General features: G+C 40.8%; 1 protein-coding gene across 9 annotated transcripts in view; it reads right to left on the reverse strand.

The window, feature by feature from the left end:
• SLIT3 (slit guidance ligand 3) overlaps positions 1-25,645 on the reverse strand; it is a 468,187-nt gene that overhangs the window by 165,368 nt on the left and 277,174 nt on the right. For all 9 annotated transcript variants that reach the window (XM_086851329.1, XM_086851327.1, XM_086851328.1 and 6 more), the window contains 3 exons: positions 18,970-19,041; positions 14,435-14,598; positions 428-569 (listed from right to left, as the gene is read on the reverse strand). In XM_086851329.1, coding sequence (XP_086707455.1) covers positions 428-569; positions 14,435-14,598; positions 18,970-19,041 — 378 coding nt within the window. The remainder of the gene's footprint in view (positions 1-427; positions 570-14,434; positions 14,599-18,969; positions 19,042-25,645) is intronic.

Genomic DNA, 25,645 nt, shown 5'->3' on the forward strand with positions numbered 1-25,645 from the left:
AGAAGGTAAAATCAGCAGGGACAATGTGCTCTGATGTTCTAATTCATTATAAATGCATCCTGCCAAGCTAAAAAGACATCTCTCCATCTCATGGGGAAATCACTGACTAGAAATAAAGAAAGGTCTGTGTATTTTTGTTTACTGACTACAGAACTGCAATTCTGCGTTTGTAAAATGGAAACACAATCTAAACTTAAAGGCCTCAAGAACTTTATCTTGCTTTCAGGTAGGACAGTACCAAACTATCTTAATTTACATTTTAAAATGGTTTGAGCCCTTAGATCAAAAGAACAAATCAACTACAATATACCTGACAGCTACTTAGAACACTTTTTAAAACATGCACCTTTCTTCCACACAGGAGGCTGTGAAACGGAATAAAAATGGAGAGACATGGAAAAGATCTGTGCATTAGAGTGGCACTTACATTTCCCAAATGTCCTCTGGGAGGTTGGCTGGGATCTCTGTTAAGCCCCTTCCCCGACAATCCACGACGTTGTTGCTGCAGGTGCAGGCGGAGGGGCAGGTGATGGAACTGGCGCTGCACGACGGCGGCTCGGACTGGGAACCTGAGACACAAGGAAAACATTAAATGGCTTTAAAAAATGAATGGGTGAGATTTTAACAACAAAATACATCAGGCTCTGAGTTTTGCATATCCTCTTACTATACAAAGTAATCATTTATTTGCAAGTGAATATAATATTTTACAAATCAACTGCAGAGAAAACATGTGAAGGGTTATTGTGTTCATATTCCTCCTCAGTCTCCACTTTATCAATCTCCTTCCCTCATGAACACTTCTTTGGCCACCTTCATGCTCACCCATGTCAATTCATTCAAAGATTTTTAAATTAAGCTTTAGGGTCAAGTAGTATTTCCAAAAGTTATCTCTGCCTAGAAGTTTCCATTACACAAACACTTTTTGAGTACTTTTACATACTGAGAAAAGACTCTCATCAGCAATGACTTAGGTTTTTGCAATGAGGTAACCTGCTATGGCTTGAAGACTGGAAATATAAAGCCAGTTTTTTCAAGATTAGACAATGCAGTCAGTTAATGACAACATAAAAATAATTTAGAAAAACATGAGTTTAAACCTTTAAAACCTGCTTAAGCTAGACACAAAGAGACAAAGCTACACACAGAGTAAAGATGTAGCATGAGGACATTGCTCCATACAAAGTCTAGTCAATTCATTAGATTCAGGCTTCATTAAGTGTCATTACATTTTTTTGAAACTGTAGCAATTATGTCAATTTTACTCAAATGGTTATGATTCCTACATTTAAAGTTTTGATATATGCATACATTTAGCCATAGATAAAATGGGTTTGCTATGCTAATTGAGGTTATCAAGAGGTAGCAGTTATTGGTTTATTTATAGTGAGTTGTATTTCCAAAGTACATGGAACACAAGAAGCTTCAAGTGTCTTTATGTTGAGATATAGATGGCTAAATGCAAAAGTTTTTCCTGGTAAAAAATGACAAAAACCATAAAAGATTGGCCTTTTGGGTGGAAAAATTAAAACATCATAGTTGTCAGAACACACATATAAAAATGTGGAAAAACTGTACATTCTTGGCGTTTGTCTTTGAAAAGATCCATGATGGATACTTCTATGAATTCTAACTACAGCTGACAAAAAGTTTTAAAAAAATAAAGAAAAAAAAAAAAGGATTTGCACTAACTTGCAATGTTCATTAGGACAACTAAAAATTTTATAAAAATTCAACATTTCTATAAGTTTCCTCTCTTCAGTCATGCCTCCATACTTGCTTGGCTTAGCTCTTAACTCTGCACAGCAGCGTCAGCTTGTACAGAAATCTACACATGTCCCTGCTTTCACAACCTTGTAAACAGCACAGGAAAGACAGTATTGGAAAGAGATTCCAGTGGCATCTCTAAGTGTCATTATTTTCAAAGGCAGATACAGACTGAAAGGACATCAGCTGAAAACTTCTGCAGGTGACTTTACACTTTCAGAGGGAGCCCTCCTGGAAAGCAAAAAATTACTGTGGAATCATTCCCTCCATTAGGTGTTGAATTCTAATGGGAATTAATTTCAATTTGTCTGAGTTTCTATAAATTCAAGCACACCGTCATCCTCTTTAAATATGATTTTGTAACCAGGGATGACAGAACTGCCTTATATTAAAACACAATGCCAAGTTTCAGGATAAGATCACCATTTCAATTGTGGGAAAAACACTGCCAAACTCAAATACTGGGTTTGAAATATTTTTATTGGGTGATCACCTGACTTTTTGTCAGGACACCAGGAGAAAACTGGGTTTCATAGCACTGTGTTTTAAACATAGCTCTCATTGATGTTCATCAGAGCTCTGAGTGGCTGAATTTTGGCAGTCCAGACCTCAGAGCTCCAATCCAGAAATCCAGAAGTTTGGATGATTTTAAGAGGTAGTGACCATCTAGAAATAAATGGATCTCACAAGAAATTTGTGTATGAGCAAGGGTCAAGTACATTTTTTATGAGAGTGGGCAGCTGCTCCCACTATGAGATAATCCTAATGATCCTTCCTCCTTGCTAAAATATCCTCTCATTTATAGTTCACTCTCCAGCCCCCTTGACAGCTGCAGGTAAGGAGTTTTCCATCAACAGTCTTTCATCTCAAGACAGAGACCCTTTTAGTGTCACCCTGAAGAATCATCTGGGCTAAAAACTACTGCAAAAAGAATTCAATAATGTAATTAAAATCTAAATCCATATGCATATGGTCCAAAGAAACAAATTCATATTTATCAGGCAACCTGAACTTTGATTTGCTCTAGTTTCAAAATCTTATTATTGCCTTAACACAATCTATACATGTGACCCTGCATTTAACACAGTAGTTAAGTGGTAGCTATTTGAACTAAACAAGAAAAACTAATGTCACTAATTAAACATGTCCATGTATAACAGGCAGGCAAAGCAGCTCTCCTGGGTTTGTTTTCTGGCCATAGAAATGCAGGGCACACATACTGCCATTGTCAATTATTAGAACTGCTGCAAAATTAACAGCAATGTGCACAAAGCACTGCCAGCTTTGTCTTTCATAGAGTCTAAGGTTTCTGTAGGATTTTAACTGTGACTACTTCCAAAAGTAGTTTATATTGCCTCAAAATGCACACAGCCCTCTGCTGCATTTGTGTAAGGACAAGAAGTTTGTTCTTGGACCTGATCACCTACATTTTACATTTTCTCTTTGTCTGCCCACCCTGTGGTACAATGGCCAAAACAAAATGGCAATTGGAAGGACAAGTGAGTAGAAACGAGCTGCTGCAAGGTTTGAGGCATAGAGAAAAAATATCAAATTAGAAAGAAACTTCAGAGTAATCCTTGTTGTCTGAGAGGTAAGAAGTTGGAAACAAGGTCAAATCTTCCACACAACCGTTACCATCTCCACGTCTGATGCACTTTCTGAGAAGGCTTTGGAGCAGGGTAAGATGCATTTTGCACAGTTACACACCACAACCTATCACTGTGGGTTGGAGAAGCAGTTGTACACTCCCTTTTTATTAGGGCACAGCAGCAAAAAAGCTGAGGTACTACCAGCTGGAGCTCTCAGAGTCTGTGCTGACACCACTGCATCTAAACCAACAGCAAAGGCTCAGCGGAGCTCAGCTCAGCACCTCTGCAGTTCGGGAGGTGCAGCACTGCAGAGTGGAGGAAAGGCAGGGCCTGCAAGGGGGGATTGGGTAAAGCAGTCTGAAAAGGGAGAAAGATAGAAACAGTTCTGCGTGGAACAAAAAGCAGGGAGCAGCAGGAGAACCAGAGAATCATTAAGGCTGGAAAAAAACCTCCAAGACCACTGAGTCCAGCCATCAACCCAGCACTGCCAGCTCCACCTCTAAACCATTTCCCAAAGCACCACAAGCACATTTCTTCCTTCTTCATGAGAAAAAGCAGCCTGTAGGTTTCTGAGGTTTTTAATGATAAAAAGACTGTATATAAATTGCTCTTATCCTGATGAAATGCTTTTGCTTATGTTTTTCCTTGGCAAAGAACAATACTGTATTGCACAAGCACATTCAACAAACATCTAGCAGATATTCCATCAGCTCTCACACAAAATATCATATGTTAAGGTGAATGTTTCTTGAATAACATTAGAAACAGGATTTCAAATCTGATTTGGATTTAATGGCCCCACTTCAATGAGGATCCATTGTTTTCAGATCTACAGAATGAAAGCACAAAAAAATCCAAGAGAGTTTAATCAGTTTAATGTTTGTACTGTTGTGGAGAACTGTTTAAAAAAAAATACTGGTCAAGAAAACAAGTCTAAGTCGACTATGGAATATAAAGTTATTAAAATTTGTCTATGACATCCATAGGTTTGCAGAGTATACACATACAGATGATCAAGCACCCTGGCACAACACCGCCTCTACAGAAGGATATTTGCAACCTAAAAATGAATTTTCCTTTTGCTGCCAATACTTTTTCAAAAGAAAAGACACAGGTAAGGCAAAGATATTTCAAGATTTCTCTTTGTGTCTTTCACAAGTGCAGTAAACTCCTTACGGCGTGGCTGCAGCAAAAGGAAATGGCCACAGACAAATCAGCTGCATTTATGTTACTCCCCTTCTGAAGCTGTTCTCACAATCTGTCATCTTGCCACTGCAGATCTTTTATAATACACAGCAGCCTCAGTTCACCATGTTAATTATATTTTTCTCTGAGATAAAAAAATCAACTCAATCAATACATTTTGCTAAAAGAAAAACAAAATGTTGAAGCCAGGGTAGGAGCATGATTAACAAAAATTACTATGCTTTTTTTACCTGATGCAGATGCAGTGGAATGACAGTGTCAATAATTATGGTAGTTAACATCTGGCACCATTTTAATTTACAGTCTCAGACTATGGGTTAGAGGAAAGGAGGAAAGAGAGAGGAGACTTAGGACCCAGAAGTTTACAAAGAAATCAAATGTTTTTTCAAGTAAGTTCCGCATTGGCCTCTTTTAAAAGCAAACAGACTAATATTACTATTAGAATTGTTATGGTGTTTAAATGAACAGTTTAAATGTTACAGGCATCTAAAATAAATTTGCAATTACTAAGTAAACTGAATAATCTCATTTGCACTGACACCCAATTACAGCACACTAAGCAGTGTATTTTATTACCTCCTCACCTATCCAATCCCTTCTGCAGCAGCTCCTTTCCACCAACAAAATGTTAGTTATTTGTAAAACTTGTTAATTGATTTTAAGATAAATCTGACAGGACTTCCTGGTTAAAAACCTGTGCTGACTTTACATCTTTTAAAGTATATCAGATACGAAACTATTGATCAATAAACAAAACACTACAAGTATTGCAGATCCATGGATATAGTATGACCTTTTTGGGTGTAATTAAATAACCCACTGGAAGCTCTGACCATGCTGGGATATCTGAAATCAATTCCTACTGCATGAGCCACAGTTTGCACTAGATTCCCAGTGATATGAACTAATTTATTCTAAAACACCTAAAGCAGATATTGGTCCTGATTGATGTCTGCATTCCAGTTTAAAGGGACATTTGAGCACAGAGTCCTGCAGAGAGGGATGGGAAAGGGAACCACAACTGAACATATGCAAAATTAACATTCCTTATTGAGGGCAGATATTCCTCTAATGGACAAAATTTGTACAAATTTGTTTATCCTACACAAATGTGCAGCAAATGTTTTAAATAAATATTTCCATCTATGGTTGTTCAACACTATTTGCTGAGCACAGCTTCAAGATTTATCATTAGTAACTTAAGCCCCTAATTGATGTTAATACCACTGAGTTCATGATATGCAAAAACTTGCCAGTCATGAATATTCATTATTTGATTCAAGTAGTCTGCTTTGCTGAACATTCCCAAAGAGTAAATTTATCTGTTAAAAATTCATGGCACAGAAGCACAACAGTTCTGTAAGGCGAAAGTCAACACTAATCAGTTTACAAATAAATATCAAGGAATAAAACTGAAAATATCCAACTACACTGAAAGGAAGGTCTGGCTTAATGAAGGAATGAATTTTGATTCTATGAAATCCTACTTAGTTTCACAATCTATCAGTAAAGTAACACCAAAGAAAGTCACACTTTCTTCACACTCTCTTATCCTAAAAGCACTAATATTGCAATTATTTAATTAACAAAAGTAGCACCACAATTATATGGAATACTACTAAGAAAAATGAAGAAAAGTAGAACAAAGAAGCAGCATTCACCACAACAACTGAGATTGAATGGGGGAATTTGTTCTTCTGGAGGATTAATAAAACAGAACCTGTGAGACAACTGAAGTCTGTAAAACTATGACAAAAGTGTTCTTCTCTCAGGGAAATTTATTCCACCTAAGCCTTCCAAAGGAGGGGTGGAAAAGTCAGATTATCTCTTATGCCCTGTGCCCACTCTGAGCCTTTCTTTCAAGGTCTTTCTCCAGCCCTGTCAACACAGGCATGTTCACCTTGAAGCAGGTAGAACTTAATTTCCAACTACTGCACCATGAGGAATGTAGCTAGAGTGCATTTGGTTCTCTGGGTTTGGACACTGCCTGCTCTTCCAAAGACTAAAAAATACTCTAACAGAAGGTCTTAAAAGGCATAGTGCTCCTGCAGCTCAAATGGTGCCCATGCACAGTCATCTCATTAACGCAAACTCCACAATTTGTATCAGCACTCTTGAAGGTGCATATGAAGTGACATTTAAAAATAGGTCCAGAAATAATACAGTGAACTTATAAATATATTCAAGCATAAAAATGAAGAGGAACATAAATTATTTAAGTGAAAGGATGCCACCAGCACAAGGTTAAAAGATAGTTAATGGTCATGATCAATTGTGAGCCTGTGAAGGGAGTACAGTTCTAAACAGGTGATCCATCGTGGAATGTTCCATGATGAAGTTTGATAAAGTTATGGAAGGAATAGAAATAGTTTAAGACTATTCAGTCCCTGGGCTTTGATTTACTGCTATTTGAAAAGGAGTTTTAAATACTACATGATTTTGTTTGCTTGCATGTTTGTCTTTGCTTCTGTCCCGCTGTCTGCATCCTGCTGCAGCGAGCACAGGGCTGTCCCTGCCCTGGCACAAAAGCTGCTCTCTTCAGGAGGAGGAGGAGGAGGAGGAGGAGGAGGAGGAGGAGGAGGGTGGGATTCACTCCAGCCAGAGGGATTGACACAGCCATTCAGAGATGGCAAACACAGTGGGACATGTCTCCTGCTAATGACATCCAAGGGCTCCAGCCTGGTCATGAGCTTCCCCATCGATAGATCTGGAGGGAGGAAATGCTCTTTTCCAGGTCAGTGGGCAAGAACTGAAGAGTGAGGCATCATTCCCTTCTCTGGGCTGCCTTGGGATTCCATGGACCAGATTCTTTGGCATTTGGAACATGCTAAGGCAGGCAGGGAAAATAAAGATGTTTCCTGGGAAAGGCTGGGGTTGCTGCCTCATGTCTTTTTCAAGAGGCCCCTGGTATATTCAAGCTCTATAAGGTGTCTGGAAATTATAGAATAGAATTCTTACAGATCTTCAGAGCTAAACATGTTAGCCTGCCAATCCAAGGGGTAAATTTAACGAGCCAGGAGATCCTTTCAGTTTGGCTACAGGGTGTTGGTGTCCAGCTCTGCCAGGGAAGCTGCTGTGGGAAGAGGCCAGGGTTGCTTCCACAGCTGAGCCTGCCTGTGCAGGGACTGTGCAGCCCTTGGGTCCTCTGTCAGAATGCACCTGAGAAAGGGTAGAGAGGTGCCAGGCAGCGGGGAGTGAGGAAAAAGCTGTGAGAAACAGCCCTGGGAGCAGCCAAGTCAGAGAATGAGATGCAAGGAGGTGCTGGAGCAGATCCTGGTTTCACCTCAGTGCTGTGAGGAGGGGGACTGTGAGCAGCCAACCCACCATAGGTGTTATGCCACTACATAACATCACTAATTTCACTCTCAATAAAGCAGAAAGTCACACAAACCTGGTGTTGACTGTATGCAACTCTGCATTTTGCCCGCTATTAATTTCTGGAGTTATTTTATAAGCAGCTCTATGCTTGCTTTCATTACTCTTATTAATTGTGTATCAATAAATGAGTTGCCCATCACATACATGTATTTAACAGAAAAAGTCTACAGATTGCATGGAAAGGCTTCTGCACACACTCAAAGTCAGCCCTGTTCCTCTGTATTTACCACGACTGCACTCTGTGAAACGGCTCCAAGCACAGCTGTGGTACTGCCATGAAGCATTTTTTTTCTGTACCAAAATACTACCAACATAACTACTCATAAAACAAACTACCAGCTTTGGACATTAACATAAAAGCTAATCATGTTATTATTTTTACAGCAACAGTTCAAAAGCTCAGTGGCTGAATAATTATACCCCAACCTGCCATCATTAAATAAGCATTAAAGGGCTATACATACTGCTCTGGGGAAAAGAGAGTTCCAGAAAAAAAGGCTAATTATACTGAAAGGTAAGACATCATTTTCAGTAATAAAACTAAATTTACTGTAATTAAAAGCCAATTTTCAGCTTTGGTCTTTAAAGAAATATTAAGTGCTGTAATAAATACATATTTATCCTTCAGATTCACAAGATGGTGCCCCAAATGAAAAACACCATATGTGAAATCTTACATACTAAGCAAGTCAAGAAGTAAATTCCTACAGTATGAAACATCATCACTGCTAGTGCTAGAGTAAATTTAGATTTGTAATACGAAACTTCATGGAAACTGAAAATAAACAAACTGATAAATAGTGATTAGTATCACTCCAAATTTCCTATACAATTTCATTTGAGGAGCAACTAACAAATGCACAGTACTGAAATATTTCTTCAGAATAAATGTTACTGTAAGTTTGTGGTAGCAAATTATAACAGGAGGTGAAAATTCCACCAGCGTTGCACAAAAATTTCCCAAGATCAAATTTAAATTGCAATTTTTACCAAAAGGCTTTCAGTCATAAACACTTCCAATCCTGACTAGACTCCATTGTAAGAGCACTTACTGGGTCTGTGGATGGTCACATAAAGCAAGAACGGTGAGAAAAGAGTTGCCACCATCTAAGATGACTCAAAGGTCACTCTTCTGGAAAGGGGTCACAGTTAGATGAAGTGGTTAAGGTCCCTTCTAAAAGTAATAAAACAGCTGTACAATGAGGGTGTCCCACAAGCAGGAAGTGATCATTCAAACACACACACAAAGGTCTCCTCCTCCTCCCAGACTGCTTATCCAGCTCTTTAAAAACAAGGGCCATTGGCAGCTCATCTGCATGAACTGGGATGGACTGCACCAAGAGGAACCCTCCTCAGGGCCACTGCCCTGCACCAGCAAAATCTGCATCCCCAGCAAAACCAACCTGCATCACTACCAAAACCAACCTGCATCCCCAGCAAAACCAACCTGCATCCCCAGCAAAACCAACCTGCATCCCCAGCAAAACCAACCTGCATCATTACCCAAACCAACCTCATCCCCAGCAAAACCAACCTGCATCACTACCCAAACTAACCTCATCCCCAGCAAAACGTGCATCCCCAGCAAAACCAACCTCATCCCCAGCAAAACCTACATCCCAGCAGTCAGTCCCTGCCCCTGTTTATCTTGCAGGAGCACCAATCCCCAGTGCTGGCAGTGCCTCCTGTCCCACTGGTGCCCGAGTACACACACCAGGGGGTTTTGGCCAGGAGCAATGGGGGAGTTCCCATCCCCATGCACCTTTCCTTTGGCATCTCCTGAATGCTCCCAGGAAGATTCTCAGCATGAAGAGTGCTGTTTTATTAGCTACTCGGTGTTGGTTGTCTCCTCAGCAAGATGCTATGAAGTTATCAAGAAATGGAGCAAGACAATCTCCTGAGCTCTGTGGTCTGGCCAGAGTAACAGCTATGTTTGAAGACTGCTTGACCTCACCCAAACAAATAAATCTACCTCCTTATTAGGGCTGCCAGTCTGCATGAAGCAGCAGAAAGCTAACATATTTTCTTCTTTATTACACCTCAGCTGCAGTCTCACCACACAAATCAGAAAATCTAGATCTTCAACTGAGATTTGGGTCAATCCAGTGCTTTCTCAAAATCACTATCAGTTTACTTAGCCAGAAAACACTTGGCTATAGTAATAATTTCTCTCCTGAGTCAATTTCAGACTAAAATTTAAGTTATTTAGTCCAAATCATGCATTTTGATTTTCTTTACATTCTTTGAGACTCTCAGAGCGGGAGCTAAGGATCAAGAGTCAAAGAAAATGGCTTCTAATATAAAAAGATAACATTGTATGGATCCAGTTTCCTTCTCTTACAATGCATGTTTCATTATTAAAAAAAAAACTATCTTAGAAAAGTACTAAAAATCACATATTTTAGAGTTACAAATTTCATCAACTCTTAGAAATATTAGTCTCTGGTCTAGCATAAGAAATCTTACCCAATCTTCATACTCCAGTGTAAACATTGTCCATTGTCAAGCTACTGGCCAAAACTAGAACAAATCTGGCCAGCAGCTGAAGTATGCTACAGATCACAGCACGAGACACAATGCTCCTGTTTAGATGCACAGATATTCTCACGTATATACTTAGGAAAACCATCATCACTGAAAAAACACGTTCCAAATGGGGTCAGTGGCTTCTGCACAGAGGGCCCTGAAAAGACCAAAACTCTGCTGATGGCAGAAATTCATGAACCCACTTTGTTTGCAAAGCTTTACAGCTGTTGCACGTGAGAAAACACATGATAACTTGACACAACTGATCAATATGTAAACTAAATTCAACTTCAATATGTAAGGAGCAGGTAGAAGAAAATTCAAAGAGCCATAATAAAATTTATATGAGAGGAAAATGAAATAAAATTACTATCATAAGGAGGTCAGAGGAGGACAAGAGACAGACAAATGGGCAGAGAGAGAGAGAGAGGGAATGTGTTTGAGAGACACAGACAGAGAAGGAGAAGCCAGTCCAACAATGAAACATCTGAGCACAAGAAGGAAGCTGGGTTTGACCCAGGAAAATATGGGAAGGCTCTAAGAGGTATTGAGCATCAGCCAGCACCCCCAGATGATTCTCTGCTACCTAAGAGAATATAAAAATAAACATCTACCAAAACCAGAATACAGGCAGCATTTCAACTGACACTGTCTTTGCTTAGTGCACTGTTTGCTCATCACAGCAGCATGGCAGTGAATGGCAAAGCTATGGTGGGGAGAGGATAAATATATCCTGCTACCTACATGAAAGAGATCATGCTACCTGTGTGAAATACACCCTGGTATCCATGTGACATACAGCCCCTATCCATGTGAAATATACCCTTTATCCATGTGAAATGCACCCCTTATCCATGTGAAATGCACCCCTTATCCATGTGAAATACACCCCTTATCCATGTGAAATAATACACCCCGCTATCTTTGTGCAGCACATCAACAAGGGGGTCATCCTCTGGTGCCACAGAATTTCCCCTTCTACACATCCCACCTTGTAGGAGACTCCCTCACCAAAGGCATCCCAGAGCTCCAGAACCAACAGTGCAGGAGGAAGAGGCAGTTTGGCGATTTCTCTGGGAACAGATGGCCTTGGAAGCAAAGGCCCAGGAAGGCTGCTCTGTCAGAGGTGGCTCTGGAGGAGAGATTCCCCTGCAAGGAGGGGACAGCTTGCTGAAGGAGCCAGCCAGAAGGCCCTGGTGGGTGACAGGAGTGCCAGCAGGACTTGGCTGATGGTGAGGAGACCATCCCCACTCTGTCCCTGACCTTTCCCCTCCTCAGTAACACAAATCCAACCAGACGTATTTGCAAACCTATCTCCAGGCAACTCTGCCCTACTGAATCCTGCACCTTCACCTCCAGCTCTGAGCCAAATGCTCAAACAAGAGAAACCTGGAATAGCTTCTCCACTGCTCACAGGTGACCTACAAGCACTATGTGAATCAGCTTTTTTGTAATTTTTAAGAACAAGATGAACAACATTTTTAAAAGACTGACACCCAGGTTACACAGGTATGACTCAGTTTGCCTTGATGGACCTGCACATAACTCTGACTTCAGCCACATGATCTGGAGAGACTTTGCACCTAATGCAAATACCATGGTGCAGGACCCACAGTTTGAGTTCTCTTTATGGCACTTCTCTATCATTGTTTCAGTTCTTCTTTTCCCACTTGGCATGTAGCATTCAAAATCTGCTTCCAAAGAAGTATTTCTCATAAAATTATAAAACATCACTATCTCTGCACTGGGTTCAAAGAATAAAGAGGAGTCAGTTTTTCAGTGTTGTGTTTCTTCTTTGCCCAAATTATGATTCTACTCTTTCTCCTCTGAAGCATCCAGCAGCACCAGTTTTGAACTGGAATGCTCTGATGAAACCCATTTCACAGTGAAGGAAAAGCTGAAGGTTCTTTTGCTCCTGTGGTATTCCCACTGCCATAAAAACACAAGTGCTTGAGATTTTAAACCTATACTCAACAGAGCAGTTCACCAGTTTATATTTCAGCTCCTACTAACTGGGATGCAAAGGTGGCTCTCCCTGCCAGCCTGAGGCTGGTTACAGTAATTCACATAACCTTAACTCGTATAAAATTCCTTTGCAGAGAAACAAGTTCAGTTCGCTCTTCACCGCCTGTCCTAGTTTGACTTCATAGTCACACATTAACAAATTATGCTGTAAAATCAGGTGTAAGAACTGTAATGGGGAGAAGGGAAGATTTATATCCTCTTTAAACTAGCTGTCCATGTAGGTTTTTATCAAACTAGCATGTACTAAGCTGAGTTCTCAGCTAAATCCACCACTAAAATGAGCTCTCCAAATGAATTTCTTTCTCAGTACATTTCATTTCATTTCCCAAATGAGAGTTACAAGGATATAGTTGATGGACTGTCTCACTGAAAATTTTCATGATTTTTGTATTTTTTTCAAAAGCAGGCAAATCTTGAGAGAACGCCTATATCCTCTTGGTCCAACAGGGAACTGTTAAAAACCTTGTCACTTTTGGAAGTCAGAGTCTGCACAGACAACCCCATTTAAATGAGTTCTGTTCACATTACATTTCTCATTCAGCAATTATTGTCTCTTCTCCTGACTTAAGCAACTCATTTTCCTCCACTTCACTGTATCATAAATCCAAATAGCTGAACTCATGCTCCATCTGAAACTTCATTTCATGAGAGGGAAAAAAAAAAATAAAAAAAGCTGTGGTTGCCTCTTTGGTAAAATTAGCTTCTGCTAATAGCTTCATTCATTTATCTGTTTTTTTTTTATCCTTCCTCTCCCAAGACTGTCGCATTTCTAAACTTTTTCTTTAGTTAAACTTTTGATGCAGCCTATCAGATATTCTGCCTATCATCACTACAGTGTAGAAGCAAAGCTGCTCAGCACTCTGAAATACCACATTTCAACGAGCACTATGCACAACTTCATTTTCCACATGCCCATAACACTTCTGCACACCTTTGGGCTGGGCATTAATTAACCGTGGTTGAGTGGGATCAGACTTTTCTCCTTTCTCAACCATTTCTCTTACTTTGTCACATGTAAATGGAATGATAGAAAAAAAAGGCATTCCTGCAACATTTCTGGCACGAGCAGTTCTACCATATTTCCATCTGCCAATCCCATGGGATAAAGCTTTGGGGCTCACAGGGTGTGAGAGACAAGGAACAAAACAGTACAAGACTCACAGTCTGTGGAGATTCAGACTCACATAATCTCTGTAGCAAGCTCCTGTGTCACCAATGGGGCTGCAAAAATACCTCCAAACTTATGTCTGGTATCTTTTTTTACCACAGCATACACACTGCCATGCTTCTCCTCCACCACATCCTTCCTTTTAACCCAACTCAGAGATTTCTTTTTCCACTTTTTTTCCTTTGTTCTTTATTTTCCTCCTTTTAGGAAAATGTATTTCAATCCTACAAGAGCCAAGTGCGGTTCCAGAGACTTGATGAATAGGCCCAACATACAGACACATGATTTGTGAGTATCATCAGCCCCATTTATCAGCGTGGAAACTTGTACAACAGCGAAGTGCACTGGCTCCCTAAGAATCCCTGCTTCACTCCCTGGGATAAAATCTGCTCCTCACGTTCTAAAGTCCAATCATTTGTCAAAAGACTCAGATTTGCATTTTCTGTTTCCTTTCTTTTGTATTCCAGTCAGCTGTAGAGCTTTTCCCTTGAGAAATACCAAATTATCCACACTTAATTGATTTCTTATGTTGATATCATTGGCAATGTTAAAGCAGAAGAAGTAATTTGAGAACCAAAATGTTAACTGGAATCCAATAATTCTCACAAAGCTGAAAAAACCAACAATTTGATCTCCTCCCACACAGTTTAGCGACGACAAAAACAAACAGGATTGCTGTTGTTTGCATTCAAACGCGACACAGCCATTTTCCACGTTGTTTTTTTTGACGGGAACAGCGATATGAGATAGATAAAGGAGGAATTGGCACCATTACCAGAGCAGACAAAGTCCTTCTTCTGCACCTCAGCCACGAGGAAGCCGCGCAGGCCGACGGGCGCCAGGCAGAAGGTGAACTGGCCGATGGTGCGGCGCTGGCGCAGCCAGTCCGACAGCCAGGCCAGGTGGCAGTCACAGTGCAGGAAGTTGGAGTGGAGCCGCCTGCAAAACACACACAGCAAACCCACAGTTACTGGGGGCTTTTTAAACAAAACCCACAGAGACAGCCATCAACCGCGAGCCTGCCCCGCTCTCTGCTGCCGTTTCAGCGGGGTCACTGTAGGTTCTTGCTTAGAGATGAGTCAGGGTTTGACTGTCCTCATTGCCATGGGATACTGTACAAACGTCAGATATAAATTTGTGCTGTTATCTGTAATGTTTTCAAAAAATTAAGTTCAGTGATGAGCCACCTACAGCTGGCCATTCTAGACATAAAAATATGCAGAATTTAAGATAATCCACGTATCATCACTTTGTTTGTGGTTTCATATCAGAAAGAACTCCATGGATGTGGTATCTCTGAGTGAATGGCCTGTAAAACATGAGGACCAGGCTGAAGAACAGGATGATGAGTGATTCTCCCCTCTTCTTCATCCTTTGGGGAGAAGTCGAGAGAGAGAACCTGTCCACATGAGCTCAGCTGGCTGGAGCATGGTGGGAATAACACCAAGGTTGTGGGTCTGATCCCTGCACAGGCCACTCACTGAAGATTTGGACTTGATGACTCTTATGGATCCCTGCAACTCAGAATACTCTGGGAAAAGACAGGCAAAATAAAACTTCAGAGGCTATTGATACCTTTTCTGTTCCTGTGTTGCCTGTACAAGTTCATTAATGCTGTTTTTCCTGTAGCAATTTAACACAAGCATAAAGGATCTAGAGCGGAATTTTCAGTTCATGAAAGATCCACTCATGGGCAGCTCCATGCCTAGCCTGCTCCATGCCTGGCACCACAGACTTGCAGAACCATTATCACATCTGCAAAATGATGATGGGTTCAGGGAACAAATCTGGTCATTTAAATAGCTACCAAACTTTAGGTCAAAACAAAAGTCCAGGACATTAATTGTATCATTCCTGTAATGACTCATGCATTTGCAGTGTTGCACCAAATGAAACGATGAACCAGATTAAAAATCCTGTCAGAAACGGTCCGACAAAGCATTATTCACTAATATTACAAGCACACAATTGGTGTGCACCAGATTTAGCCCTATCCATCCTCCAAAGAAATGAAATGTCTGTCTGTGAGCTGTCCTTACAGCACAGCAGCAGCTCAGCTCAGCTGTGGCGCCCAGGCTGACAGTCCCCAGATTTGTATGTCTGGGGTGGACAGCCACAATAAAGAAAAATAAACCCCACAAATCTGGAACTGAGAGTTTATCCTGTAGAGATGGAAAGCACTAATCTCCTGGGAGTACTGTAAAATGTAATTGTTCTACAAGGATGTCTAGAAGACCTTGAGTTTAGGGATTGTGAAGCTCTTTAATTGAAGCTGCAGTAAATTAGATTTCTAGTAAAATGTTTGGCTGTTATGAACCATTAATCTGCTTTTTTACTGAAGAACAAATAAATACATAAATATCATCTACCCAGAAATCATCCTGAGTAAGGATTTGTTGTAACCTAAGATTAAGAGTCAGTGTTTCATTTAAGTCCTCAGAGTCTCATCCTTCCCACCACAACAATCAACAATGATACTTGGGATCACCTTCCTCCTGGAACTGAGCTCATCCCATGCCATTCCCTGCACCCCCTGTGTGCAGGCATGAGTGAGAAAAGCACAATTTCACAAAAAGGGTTAGGGTTAGGCACTTTTCCAGTTCTGTGAATTGTTTTCTTTTCCCTCACTAAATTGATTTATCTGGATTTTGGGGATTCCTGTATCAGCAGTGCCAACCACCAGCTCTGCCTCAGCAGAGCCCTCCTTGTCATCATCTCAAGTCTTTTGGCACAGCTACTCCATGGTTTGCTTTGGAGAGGTGATCATTTAGAGACCCTTATCTTACCAAAGCAGCCTATCAGAATATATTTTTTTATAATTATATTAATAAATACAGCCTCAAGAAGAGTTTTCACAGTACTTCAAAAACATTATTAACCGATTCCCTGGGAACACAAAAAACACTGAAGTGCTTTCACACATTTTCAGTTTATCCTTAAATAAAAAAATTAGAAGAAATAATGTAATTACCTGTCTCAGTAGTAATTCACAGATGCAGAGACAACAGGACACTTAACATTAAGCAAATAGGTAGAGGGAACATGCTTTATCATAAATAAAGCTGTTTCAAGCAAAGGAAAGCAGATCAATAAAAACTAATTCCTGTCACCTCCAATCAAGGCTAAAAATCGATGAAACTTAAGAACAGAAAAGACAGTTAACTAAAAAAATCTTAGCACAGAAGAGCTGATTTTAGCAAAGAATTCCTCCATGCTTCAAATGCTTTAAAACCTCCTGGCATTTTACCCTTTCTTTTCTTTCCCCCTGAGTGTTCATGCTGAAGGTTAACATACTTTTTATATTTTCTTCTCCATTCTACAATAGGCAGATTGTTTTGAGGGCCATGAAGAAAAGCTGTTTATTCACAGAACCATCAGAGCACAAGTAGCTGCAGCAGGAGCATCCCCAGATGTCCTGCTAATGGATCTCACCAGAGTGTAGAAGAGACGCAAAGGAAAACACTGTCCACACTGCACTGGGCCTCAGCTGATTGGAAAAAGGGCTCTTCCCTGCTTAAGGAACATTGAGATCATGGATCTCCTATAAAAAACTTCCAAAAAAACCACATCTAAGTCTGAGGCTGTTGGAAAAGGTGGACACACTGATGCCCATTTGTGAAGAAAATAGTAGACTCACCAAACTGAAGAACATTATTCATGATCCATTTCCAACAAGAGAATATTAACATCTTCCCCCAAACAGTATCTTTATAAAAATTCCTATGTTGACCTGCTGAGGTACTGTGTATTATCTGGCAGTCTTTGGAGAATGAAACCTGTCATAATAAATCAAACTTGTTTGATATTGATGAAACTGACTTTACAGAACATCAGGTGAATGAATACAAATGAAAGTTTGCTAAAGTTGCCCTTTTATCCATGGACCCTAAATTAAATTTCCAGCAAATCCTTTTAGAGTGGGGCAGCATTCATGTTCTATAAAACGTGTCTCTCAGAATTCAATAGAAAAGCTTCCCTTTATAAATCCTATTTATGACTTCCTTCCCTTTTTTTCTTTTCTTTTTTTTCCCCTTAATTACAGCAGAGGGGGATTAGTCAGTGTAAGTCTCCAGGGAGCTATATACAAAGCCATCTCTGAAATTAAACTAAAAGGAAAATGGCAGAAGGCACTGAAGGCACTCAGCTCTGCTAACAGACAAGACTGGCTAATCTGGAAAAGCCAGGCAAATTTTCTGGACCACTGTGACAGAATAAGAAAAGGAAAAGCTCCAGGAACCTTAACTCTATACCTTTATCTTCTTTAGCCATTCTCTTCTAAAAGACAAACATCTAATTTCCATTTAATTACTTACATTAATATCTAATAATGTCATCATTTGATGAAGAATGCAAATTTAAGTCAGAGGTTATCTTACAGAGATTGACGTAAAAGCCATTTTTCTTCAGTTCTGTTAATTTATTTAATATGATTTTACACATGCATGCATAGCATCCTTGAAGTATTGTATTTTTTCAGTGGCACAGAAAATGTTCAGGCTAGCTACTATTTCCCTTTCTTTACCTTTAGAATTAAATACATCTTGGATGAGTTTGACAATCTGGAGGAAAACCAGGGGTGCTTTATTTAGACATGACTTTTCCTGAAGCTGTGTATTCCCTATAGGAATTTAAAGAAATAATTTACTTAAGGAAATGGTTTTGGTAGGCTACGGCTAAATTATACAAATGCTCAGCTTAATTTCACAGTCTTTGTATTTTGATCTACTAAAGAACAGAGCTTTTCCAGTGCAATGGCATGCAGCTCAAAAACAAATGGATTTGATATAAGAAAAGCTTTTATACAAAAATATCCGTCAGAATAAGTGACATTTTGTTTCAGAAAGTATCTGGAAAGATGCTTTTTTCATGTTCATTTATAATTCCTTGTTTCAGAAATTAGTATTTTGAATTTGAAATAAATAAATGAGATTTAAACACAGGATATTAACAAAATTCAATAATTTGATCCATCTGAGCAGCTTTTATGATCTTGCTCATGCTCCAGCATTTCACATTATGGATTTTCCCATGGGTGGGTGGGGGAAAAAAGCCAGTTTATTTTCTGGGTAAATTCAAAATCTTGATAAAACTGTCTCTTACTGAATGCTGGGCATATCCACAACAGTGGCTCCCAGGGCTCTGTGGGCACCAGCCCCCTTCACAACCATACCTGGGCTCCCCAGCCCTGCAGCCACCCAGGCCCCTGAGGCAGCCTGAGGGACTGAAATGAGATTATCACAGATGACAAATAACCAAGAAGTTGGCATACAGCATCAGGATTGTATTACAATATGAGAAGATCCTACTCACAGAGTCCTGATCTTTGGCATGTGATTGAAGCTGGTAACAGGAATGCGGGTGATGTTGTTGTTGTTGAGGGTGCTGTTAGGAGAGAAAAAAAAGAGAATAATATATTGATCAATTATTTGCATCTCTTCACCAACGCACCATTTACAGAAACAACCAGTTAAAATGCTTGGCAAGCAGCAAGACACACTCCCTGATAGCTGTGACAATCTGTGACATACCATGACAGGAATGCTCAGGGAGAGCACCCAACAGTACCAGGATGGCTGGAGGTCACTGTTTACCACGCCTGGGTAACCAGAGCTATAGAGGATGAGTTTTTATCATCTACTGGAACAGATCCAGACCTGTCTGTTCAGCTGCCACTTTGTTTGAAAACCTGAAGCAGCCTGAGTGGGGGGACATCAGACTTGGGCACAGCTTTTAAAGGCAATTTGAAGGATTTTGAAGTACTATGACCAAAGAGAGCTGTTGGCTCACACAGGCTTGTTAGCACAGCCCGCTGACATGGACAGACAGCTCCCATTGCTCCTCGGAAACACACGGATGGATGGGCTCCCTCTCCTCCCTTTCCTCAGGAAAAAATATATGGGGAGTGGAGCAGCCTTCAATAAAGCATGTCCTGACCCAGGCACGGCAAGATTGCTGCTGCTCTGTCAGAGCAGAGCCTAAAGAGAAAATCTCAGCTGCTGGAGGGACCCCCTTAGAGCTTCTCAGGAAGAATGAGCTGAGATTACCATCAACTGAGTGTGCTGCTCCCATTTGTGTAGCTCCTAATTATATCAATGACTCTCCAGCAAATTAGAAGCTATAAAGTTTATCAAGATGGCACAGGAAATGGAAAGCACTTCAACAGGGCATAATTGCCATGCTGTAAGTGCACCAAATCTGCAAATACAGTAGCCCAGTTTGTCACGAGAATGGACAGGACTGGTGACCACTCCGTGTCCCAGCCACTGCCTTTTTGAAACACGTGGTGTCCACAGCACCAGGGCAGGGAGCAACCTCTGCTTCCTACAAGGGGCACAGAATTCCACAGGGCCATTCTGGCAGAAGACAGTGCTTTTGTGTGTGTATGTATGTGCTGAAGAATACATAAATACATATGCTTGAGCAATCTAACGGCATGTCATCCTTCTCTGAACTACTTAACTATTCCAATATCGTGTATTTATACAGGACATTTAATCAAAAGCTCTAGAAAAGTCTTCCAGGAGTTAACTCTCTTTCTTGGTCATCAGCCAATTCAAAAACCATTTTTACAATTCTGCCTAGAAATCCCTTGGCAGAGCCATCATCTAAAATGTCAGCAGATTACAGATAATTAGATCTTTACCCTATTAAGACTGGGTTTTGGGTACACAGGAAGACACACACACACAGGATGACACACAGGCAAAGCCAGGAGGTTGCAGGGTACCCCTGGCCCTGCACAGGCACACTCAGGAGCAGGGTGGGAGCAGCTCTGACACTGGCAGCTTGTTTTGCCGCTGCTGCTGTGCTGCAGCCTGGCAGGACAGCACCCAAGCACTCTCTCAGCAGGATCAGAGCTGGTATTCCAGCAGTGCTGCACCAGATGGACACACCAGCAATCTGGAGCCAGCTTGGGGGCTGACATACCCATGACAGCTAAACTGCACCAACAGAGCAAAATTGCCCTTCCTTTCCAAATTTGTGAGCAGAGAGAGTTATGTCAGTAAAAGCAGAGTTCTGAAAATCTGGAATCTGCATGTGAGATCTGCTGCCAGAGATCTGTATCAGTCAAGTCACAGACATTCACACACCAGGCTGATAAGAGCTGTCAGTCTTAGCACATGATAACTTATACTATAACATGTAGTAATCATTCCAGATCCTCTGGAAAACTTAAAGATATTAAAAATTGGACAAGAAACACACAGCCAAGTATTGGGAGTGTACAAACCACTGCTTCTGTGGATTCAGACTGTCAATATGCAAGGACTCAAAGGCAGCCTACTAAAAATTTAAATGGCAAGATGAAGAGGGAAACACTGTCAACTTCAGCTGGAGAGCTGGAAGTCACTCTTGGAGCTGCCAGCCCCTCTGCCAGCTGTGCCTCCCAGCCTGTAGGGCTGTGCCATGGCTGCAGTGCTGGCAGCAAGCAGCCAGTGTTCATCTGCAGGGCTGGAAGCTCTGCTCTCAGTCCCTGCTAAGGTCCCAGTGACAACTCACATCCCACCGGGGCAGATCCTAGGGTGCAAAATGAACCTCTCTGTCATACAGTTGCTAGTGCTCCATTACCTTATTTACCAGAGGTGTAACCCAAGTCTTTTGTGGTCAATGAGCCAAAAACAAGCCTGAATAATAATTTCAGAAAATGAACAAACCCACTGAGAGTGCATGAATATATACATCAACACACCCACCCTTCAGTATCTGTACATGTTTGCTCTTTACTTGTTGGGAAGTTCAAACATGGCTCAGAAATGGAATTTATAATTGCATCGCCATTTTGTTTTCCTGTAAACATAAAAATATAATTGTGAGGCAACCCTCTGCCTTAGCTGCCTGCTATGTTAAAGTGAGTTATGCACTCGGATGGAAGATTTTAGGTATGCAGTGATAAATAAAAGCCACACGTTAAATCAGCTCACAAACATTAAATCACAGACATAGCTATGTCTGAATCAGTTACACATGGCACTACAGGAGTCAGTGTGGGCCAGAGGAATTCAAGAAAGATTTTTCTGTTGATTTCTAAAGAATGTGGATTGGATTCAGGCAGAACAGGCTGTGACAGCGAGCTTCCTCCTGCACTGAGGACAGAGAACACACCCCTGTCTCCCAGTGCACTTCATCTGCGTGCAGAAAGGTCACCGGTTACTGTCTGACTTGATGATTCAAAAATATTTTAGAAGTTCTTAAAATATTTCTATTTAACAGACTAAGCACTATTCCAATCACACAGCATTTCTGCTCACAAGATATCAAATGAGTGGCTCAGGTTTTGCAAAGGTTTCAAATATTTGTTTATTTTCAAACAAGCAAAGGTTTCCCATGGTTCACTGACAAATATATAACCCTCCTTCTAAGAATCCTAAATCAGTGCTGAATTAATATTCTCCTTAAACACAAATTTCAGGGATAACTGTAGCAGACAGCTACTGCACAGATGACTTAGTAGGATACTGTTTCATTGATATTTAAATGTTAACCATAATGAAGGCAATAAAACATCTATGATAACAGCAATTATTTCAGAACAGAGGAGGCCAAACACTGCAAAGGGCACTAATTTCCAGTGAACTATCTGCACTACAGCCAGCTGGAGCTGCAGGGATTTAACCCTGCTGCTCTGGCTGCACAGCACTCACAGCTCCCAGGCAGTGGGAACTCTGGGATGGGAATGTGTTTGGGTAGAGATGTGCTCTAGAGACATCCTGCAAAGCTTTCCATCATGCACATGATTCCTTCCCAGCAAGGATTTTTAAAGAAATGTGTCCTGACAGGGGTGAACATACAATTTTAGTTCATAAAGGGAAAAAATAAATGATGCTCCAGTTGCCTGCTGGCTGCTCCAAGGTCCCAGACTCAGACTGATCCACCCAAAATACAAATCTATAGAAAGAGATTAAATACCAGGAAGCTGTGAGAAATAGGAATTAGAGAAAATAGAATCTTCTGACTCCTCCAACATCATATGGGGATACATATTCTGCTGAGTGGTCCTCAGCCTTACAGCTCCCACCTCTTCCAGAACCCAACATGTCCCTTGAAAAAGCACTGTCCTCTCATTTAGAAGTCCTCTCCCTGTAAACTATTCACACCCAAAATGCTGACTCAGGAAACTGGGGTTATAGACAATATTATTTATGCCAGCCAACTTCCCACCTTGGGCTGTGATCCTTGTCACATCTTGCAGGGTAAGCAGAAGCAGACTGCAGCAGCCCTAAGGATCCTCCAAGGACTACTTGGAAGATGCATAACGTGAGCTCAGCAGTCTGTGAGGTGGCACATCCTCCACCACTGTGAACTGCCAGAGTCCCACTGACTCCAATTTACAGCCCCAGAGGAGCTGCTCTCCTAACTCACTGCTCTGCCCAAACTGGATATGGGCACAAGTGGAGCAGCCTTCTTCCTTCTGAAGAATAAAACTGATTTATAGCCCCTGCTAATCAGAATTTTCCTAAAGGAAAGAGTGCTCAGTCTGCAATCCTGTCATGATTTGAAAACAATTACTTATCTTCTTCCTCAAACGTCTGGTGCAAATTTTATTCCATGCAGTTGCATTTTTGTTCTCTTCTGACTTGCTCCAAATTCATGAACACCACTGCAGCTCCCTGACACAGAGCTGGTAATTCCAGACTCAATGTAAATACATTAAAATAACCTACAGAAACAAATGGCATGTCTGTGTTTTTTTCAATAATATTCATCCATTATCCTTTACACCTTTCTCCACCTTGCATAAGACTGATTATAATCAGAAAAAAACAGTACTCCCTAATTCTAGAAGAAATCACTCAACTTTTATGGCAGAGGCCTTGAGAAAAAAGGAAACTATTTAAATTTTGAATCCTACTAATAGTGCAGGTATTTTATTGTAAAAATTCAGAAATTCTAAGTACCCTTTCAGGTCCCTTGGACTAATTCAGAGAGCGGAAACCCCAGGCTGTCAGGTCAATATTTAATCTCAATTCTGTAAATTGCAGACTACACAGAGATTTTGCTTCACTTACTTAGAATTCAATTAATAAAATTAAGAGCATATAATAAACATCAGAATGCCTGTCAACTTTTTCATCTGAAATCATTCTTTCATGACAACACATCCACAATCTCCTCTGACAGAAAATGTTACACAACACAACAGAAATAGCTGCAACATTAAACATTATTTAGTAAAAAGTGACTGTCCTAGTATTTTTCCAGTCACACTTCAAATGGGAAAATACACAGGAGGGTTGGGTTTTTGTTTAACACACAACATTGATGACACCTGCTACATCCCAGTTTAAAAAAATTCTAGTATTCTAGTTGATCATCGACAAAAGGAAAAAAAAATCCTATGCAGATGTCCATTTTTCTAAGTAAAAGGCATTTTCATAGTGTTCATCAGTACATTACAATAGCCACAGTGATGCTTCTTGCTTCAACCTGAACAGATTCAAGTGAAACGGGTAGGGGAGAACCTGTTGGATGCTGAAGGTGCCTTTTGCTATTTGTCAGTAACAGGGACAGATTCCTTCCCATTCCACATCTGCAGCTGATTAGCAAAACAGCTAATCAAACTGAGAAATTTTAATTTAAACTTAATTCAAATTGGGAAAACCAATTATTAAGCCATCCCACAAGGCTTAATAAGAATCTCCCATAGTTACTAGAGGCCTGCTGTGCTGTCCATTCAGGTTTTTGATCCACACCAGTCTGCTTTTGTGTCACATTTGGCTGACCACAGGACACAGCATTTGCAAAATTCTCAGTTAGAAAGAAAAATTCAGACCCATTTACTGATTAGTAAATGGAGAAAGAGGTCTGCAAAGGCACCAGCTCATGTACTGGATTATTGCTGGGTTTGAATGACTTTTGTGTTTGGCAGTGTAGATTCTGTGTGTTTCTAACACACAGGATTTGGTATCAGGAATCCTACAAACTCCAGCCCTTCTGTGGCAGCACAGACTTCCATGTGGCTGTGGCCTTCACTCTAAGTTAAAAAACAGTGTTCAGCTCTTTATTCAAAACTCTCTGAACACACTGTGAAAAGGTGGTGCTGGGTTATCTCCCTCTGTGATAAACCTGGGTTTTGAAAATCAGACACTGAAAGGGAGCAGCAAAGCAAAGGGTGCCAGGCCCTGCAGCAGTGGTAGCACTAACAACTAACATTTCCTTCTGTCTCCTTCAATTACCCCACTGCTCTGTCATGGGTGCTCCTGGCTGGGTGTGTAATCCCCGTGCTGTGTGTCCATAACACCATGTAATTGGGCCTAATGCAAGATTATTATCCATGTGCATGCAATGGATAGCTACAAATGGTGTGTCTGCAGGCTGGGAATGCTCCCAGGAGTGAATTACTGTCATACTCCCCGATTACTGCTTCTCCCACCACTGCCATGGCTCCCAGCTCCTATCCCCAGTGCAACTATACATCCACTAAATGAGACCAGGAAATTCATGCAGACTTAACCAAGGCATCTCCAAGCATAATTAAGCCTCTCGTGCTAATAGCTTTTTTGATAATGTTACTTCTACTCAGAAGAGGGTGAAGTGAGGCAAAAAACAAGCTGAACAGCTCTGCCTGAGTTGCCAGTGGAGCTCAGAAGAGAACACTACTCTGTCCCTGGCACTGCCAGAACACATCTGAGACCTCAAGGCTTTGGGGGATGTCTGTGTGTGCAGTGCTGGTAAATAAAAGTGAAGGGATCTTTTCCCAGGGTACATGTGGACTCAAACTGTTGAGTCTATGCAAGATTAGACATCACCATCAGTATTTATGCACGCAAAGGGAGGATCTCAGGGTCTGTCTGAAATGCAGAGATGAAACAGGAATTTGGGAGCTGCACCAGCAGCATAATTTAGCACTAACAGTGCTAACAGTTAGTAGATTCACAGCAATTACTTTTAAACCTTCATCCAACTACATAAAATGCCACTGCAAAGGAAAAAGACATCCTCTGCTCCTCGTATTCACACAAGGGTTAAGCAAAGCAGAAACAGGTTT

Source organism: Cyanistes caeruleus, chromosome 15 (assembly GCF_971803275.1).
Source record: "Cyanistes caeruleus chromosome 15, bCyaCae1.hap1.1, whole genome shotgun sequence".
In the NCBI taxonomy this organism is placed as follows: Eukaryota; Metazoa; Chordata; class Aves; order Passeriformes; family Paridae; genus Cyanistes; species Cyanistes caeruleus.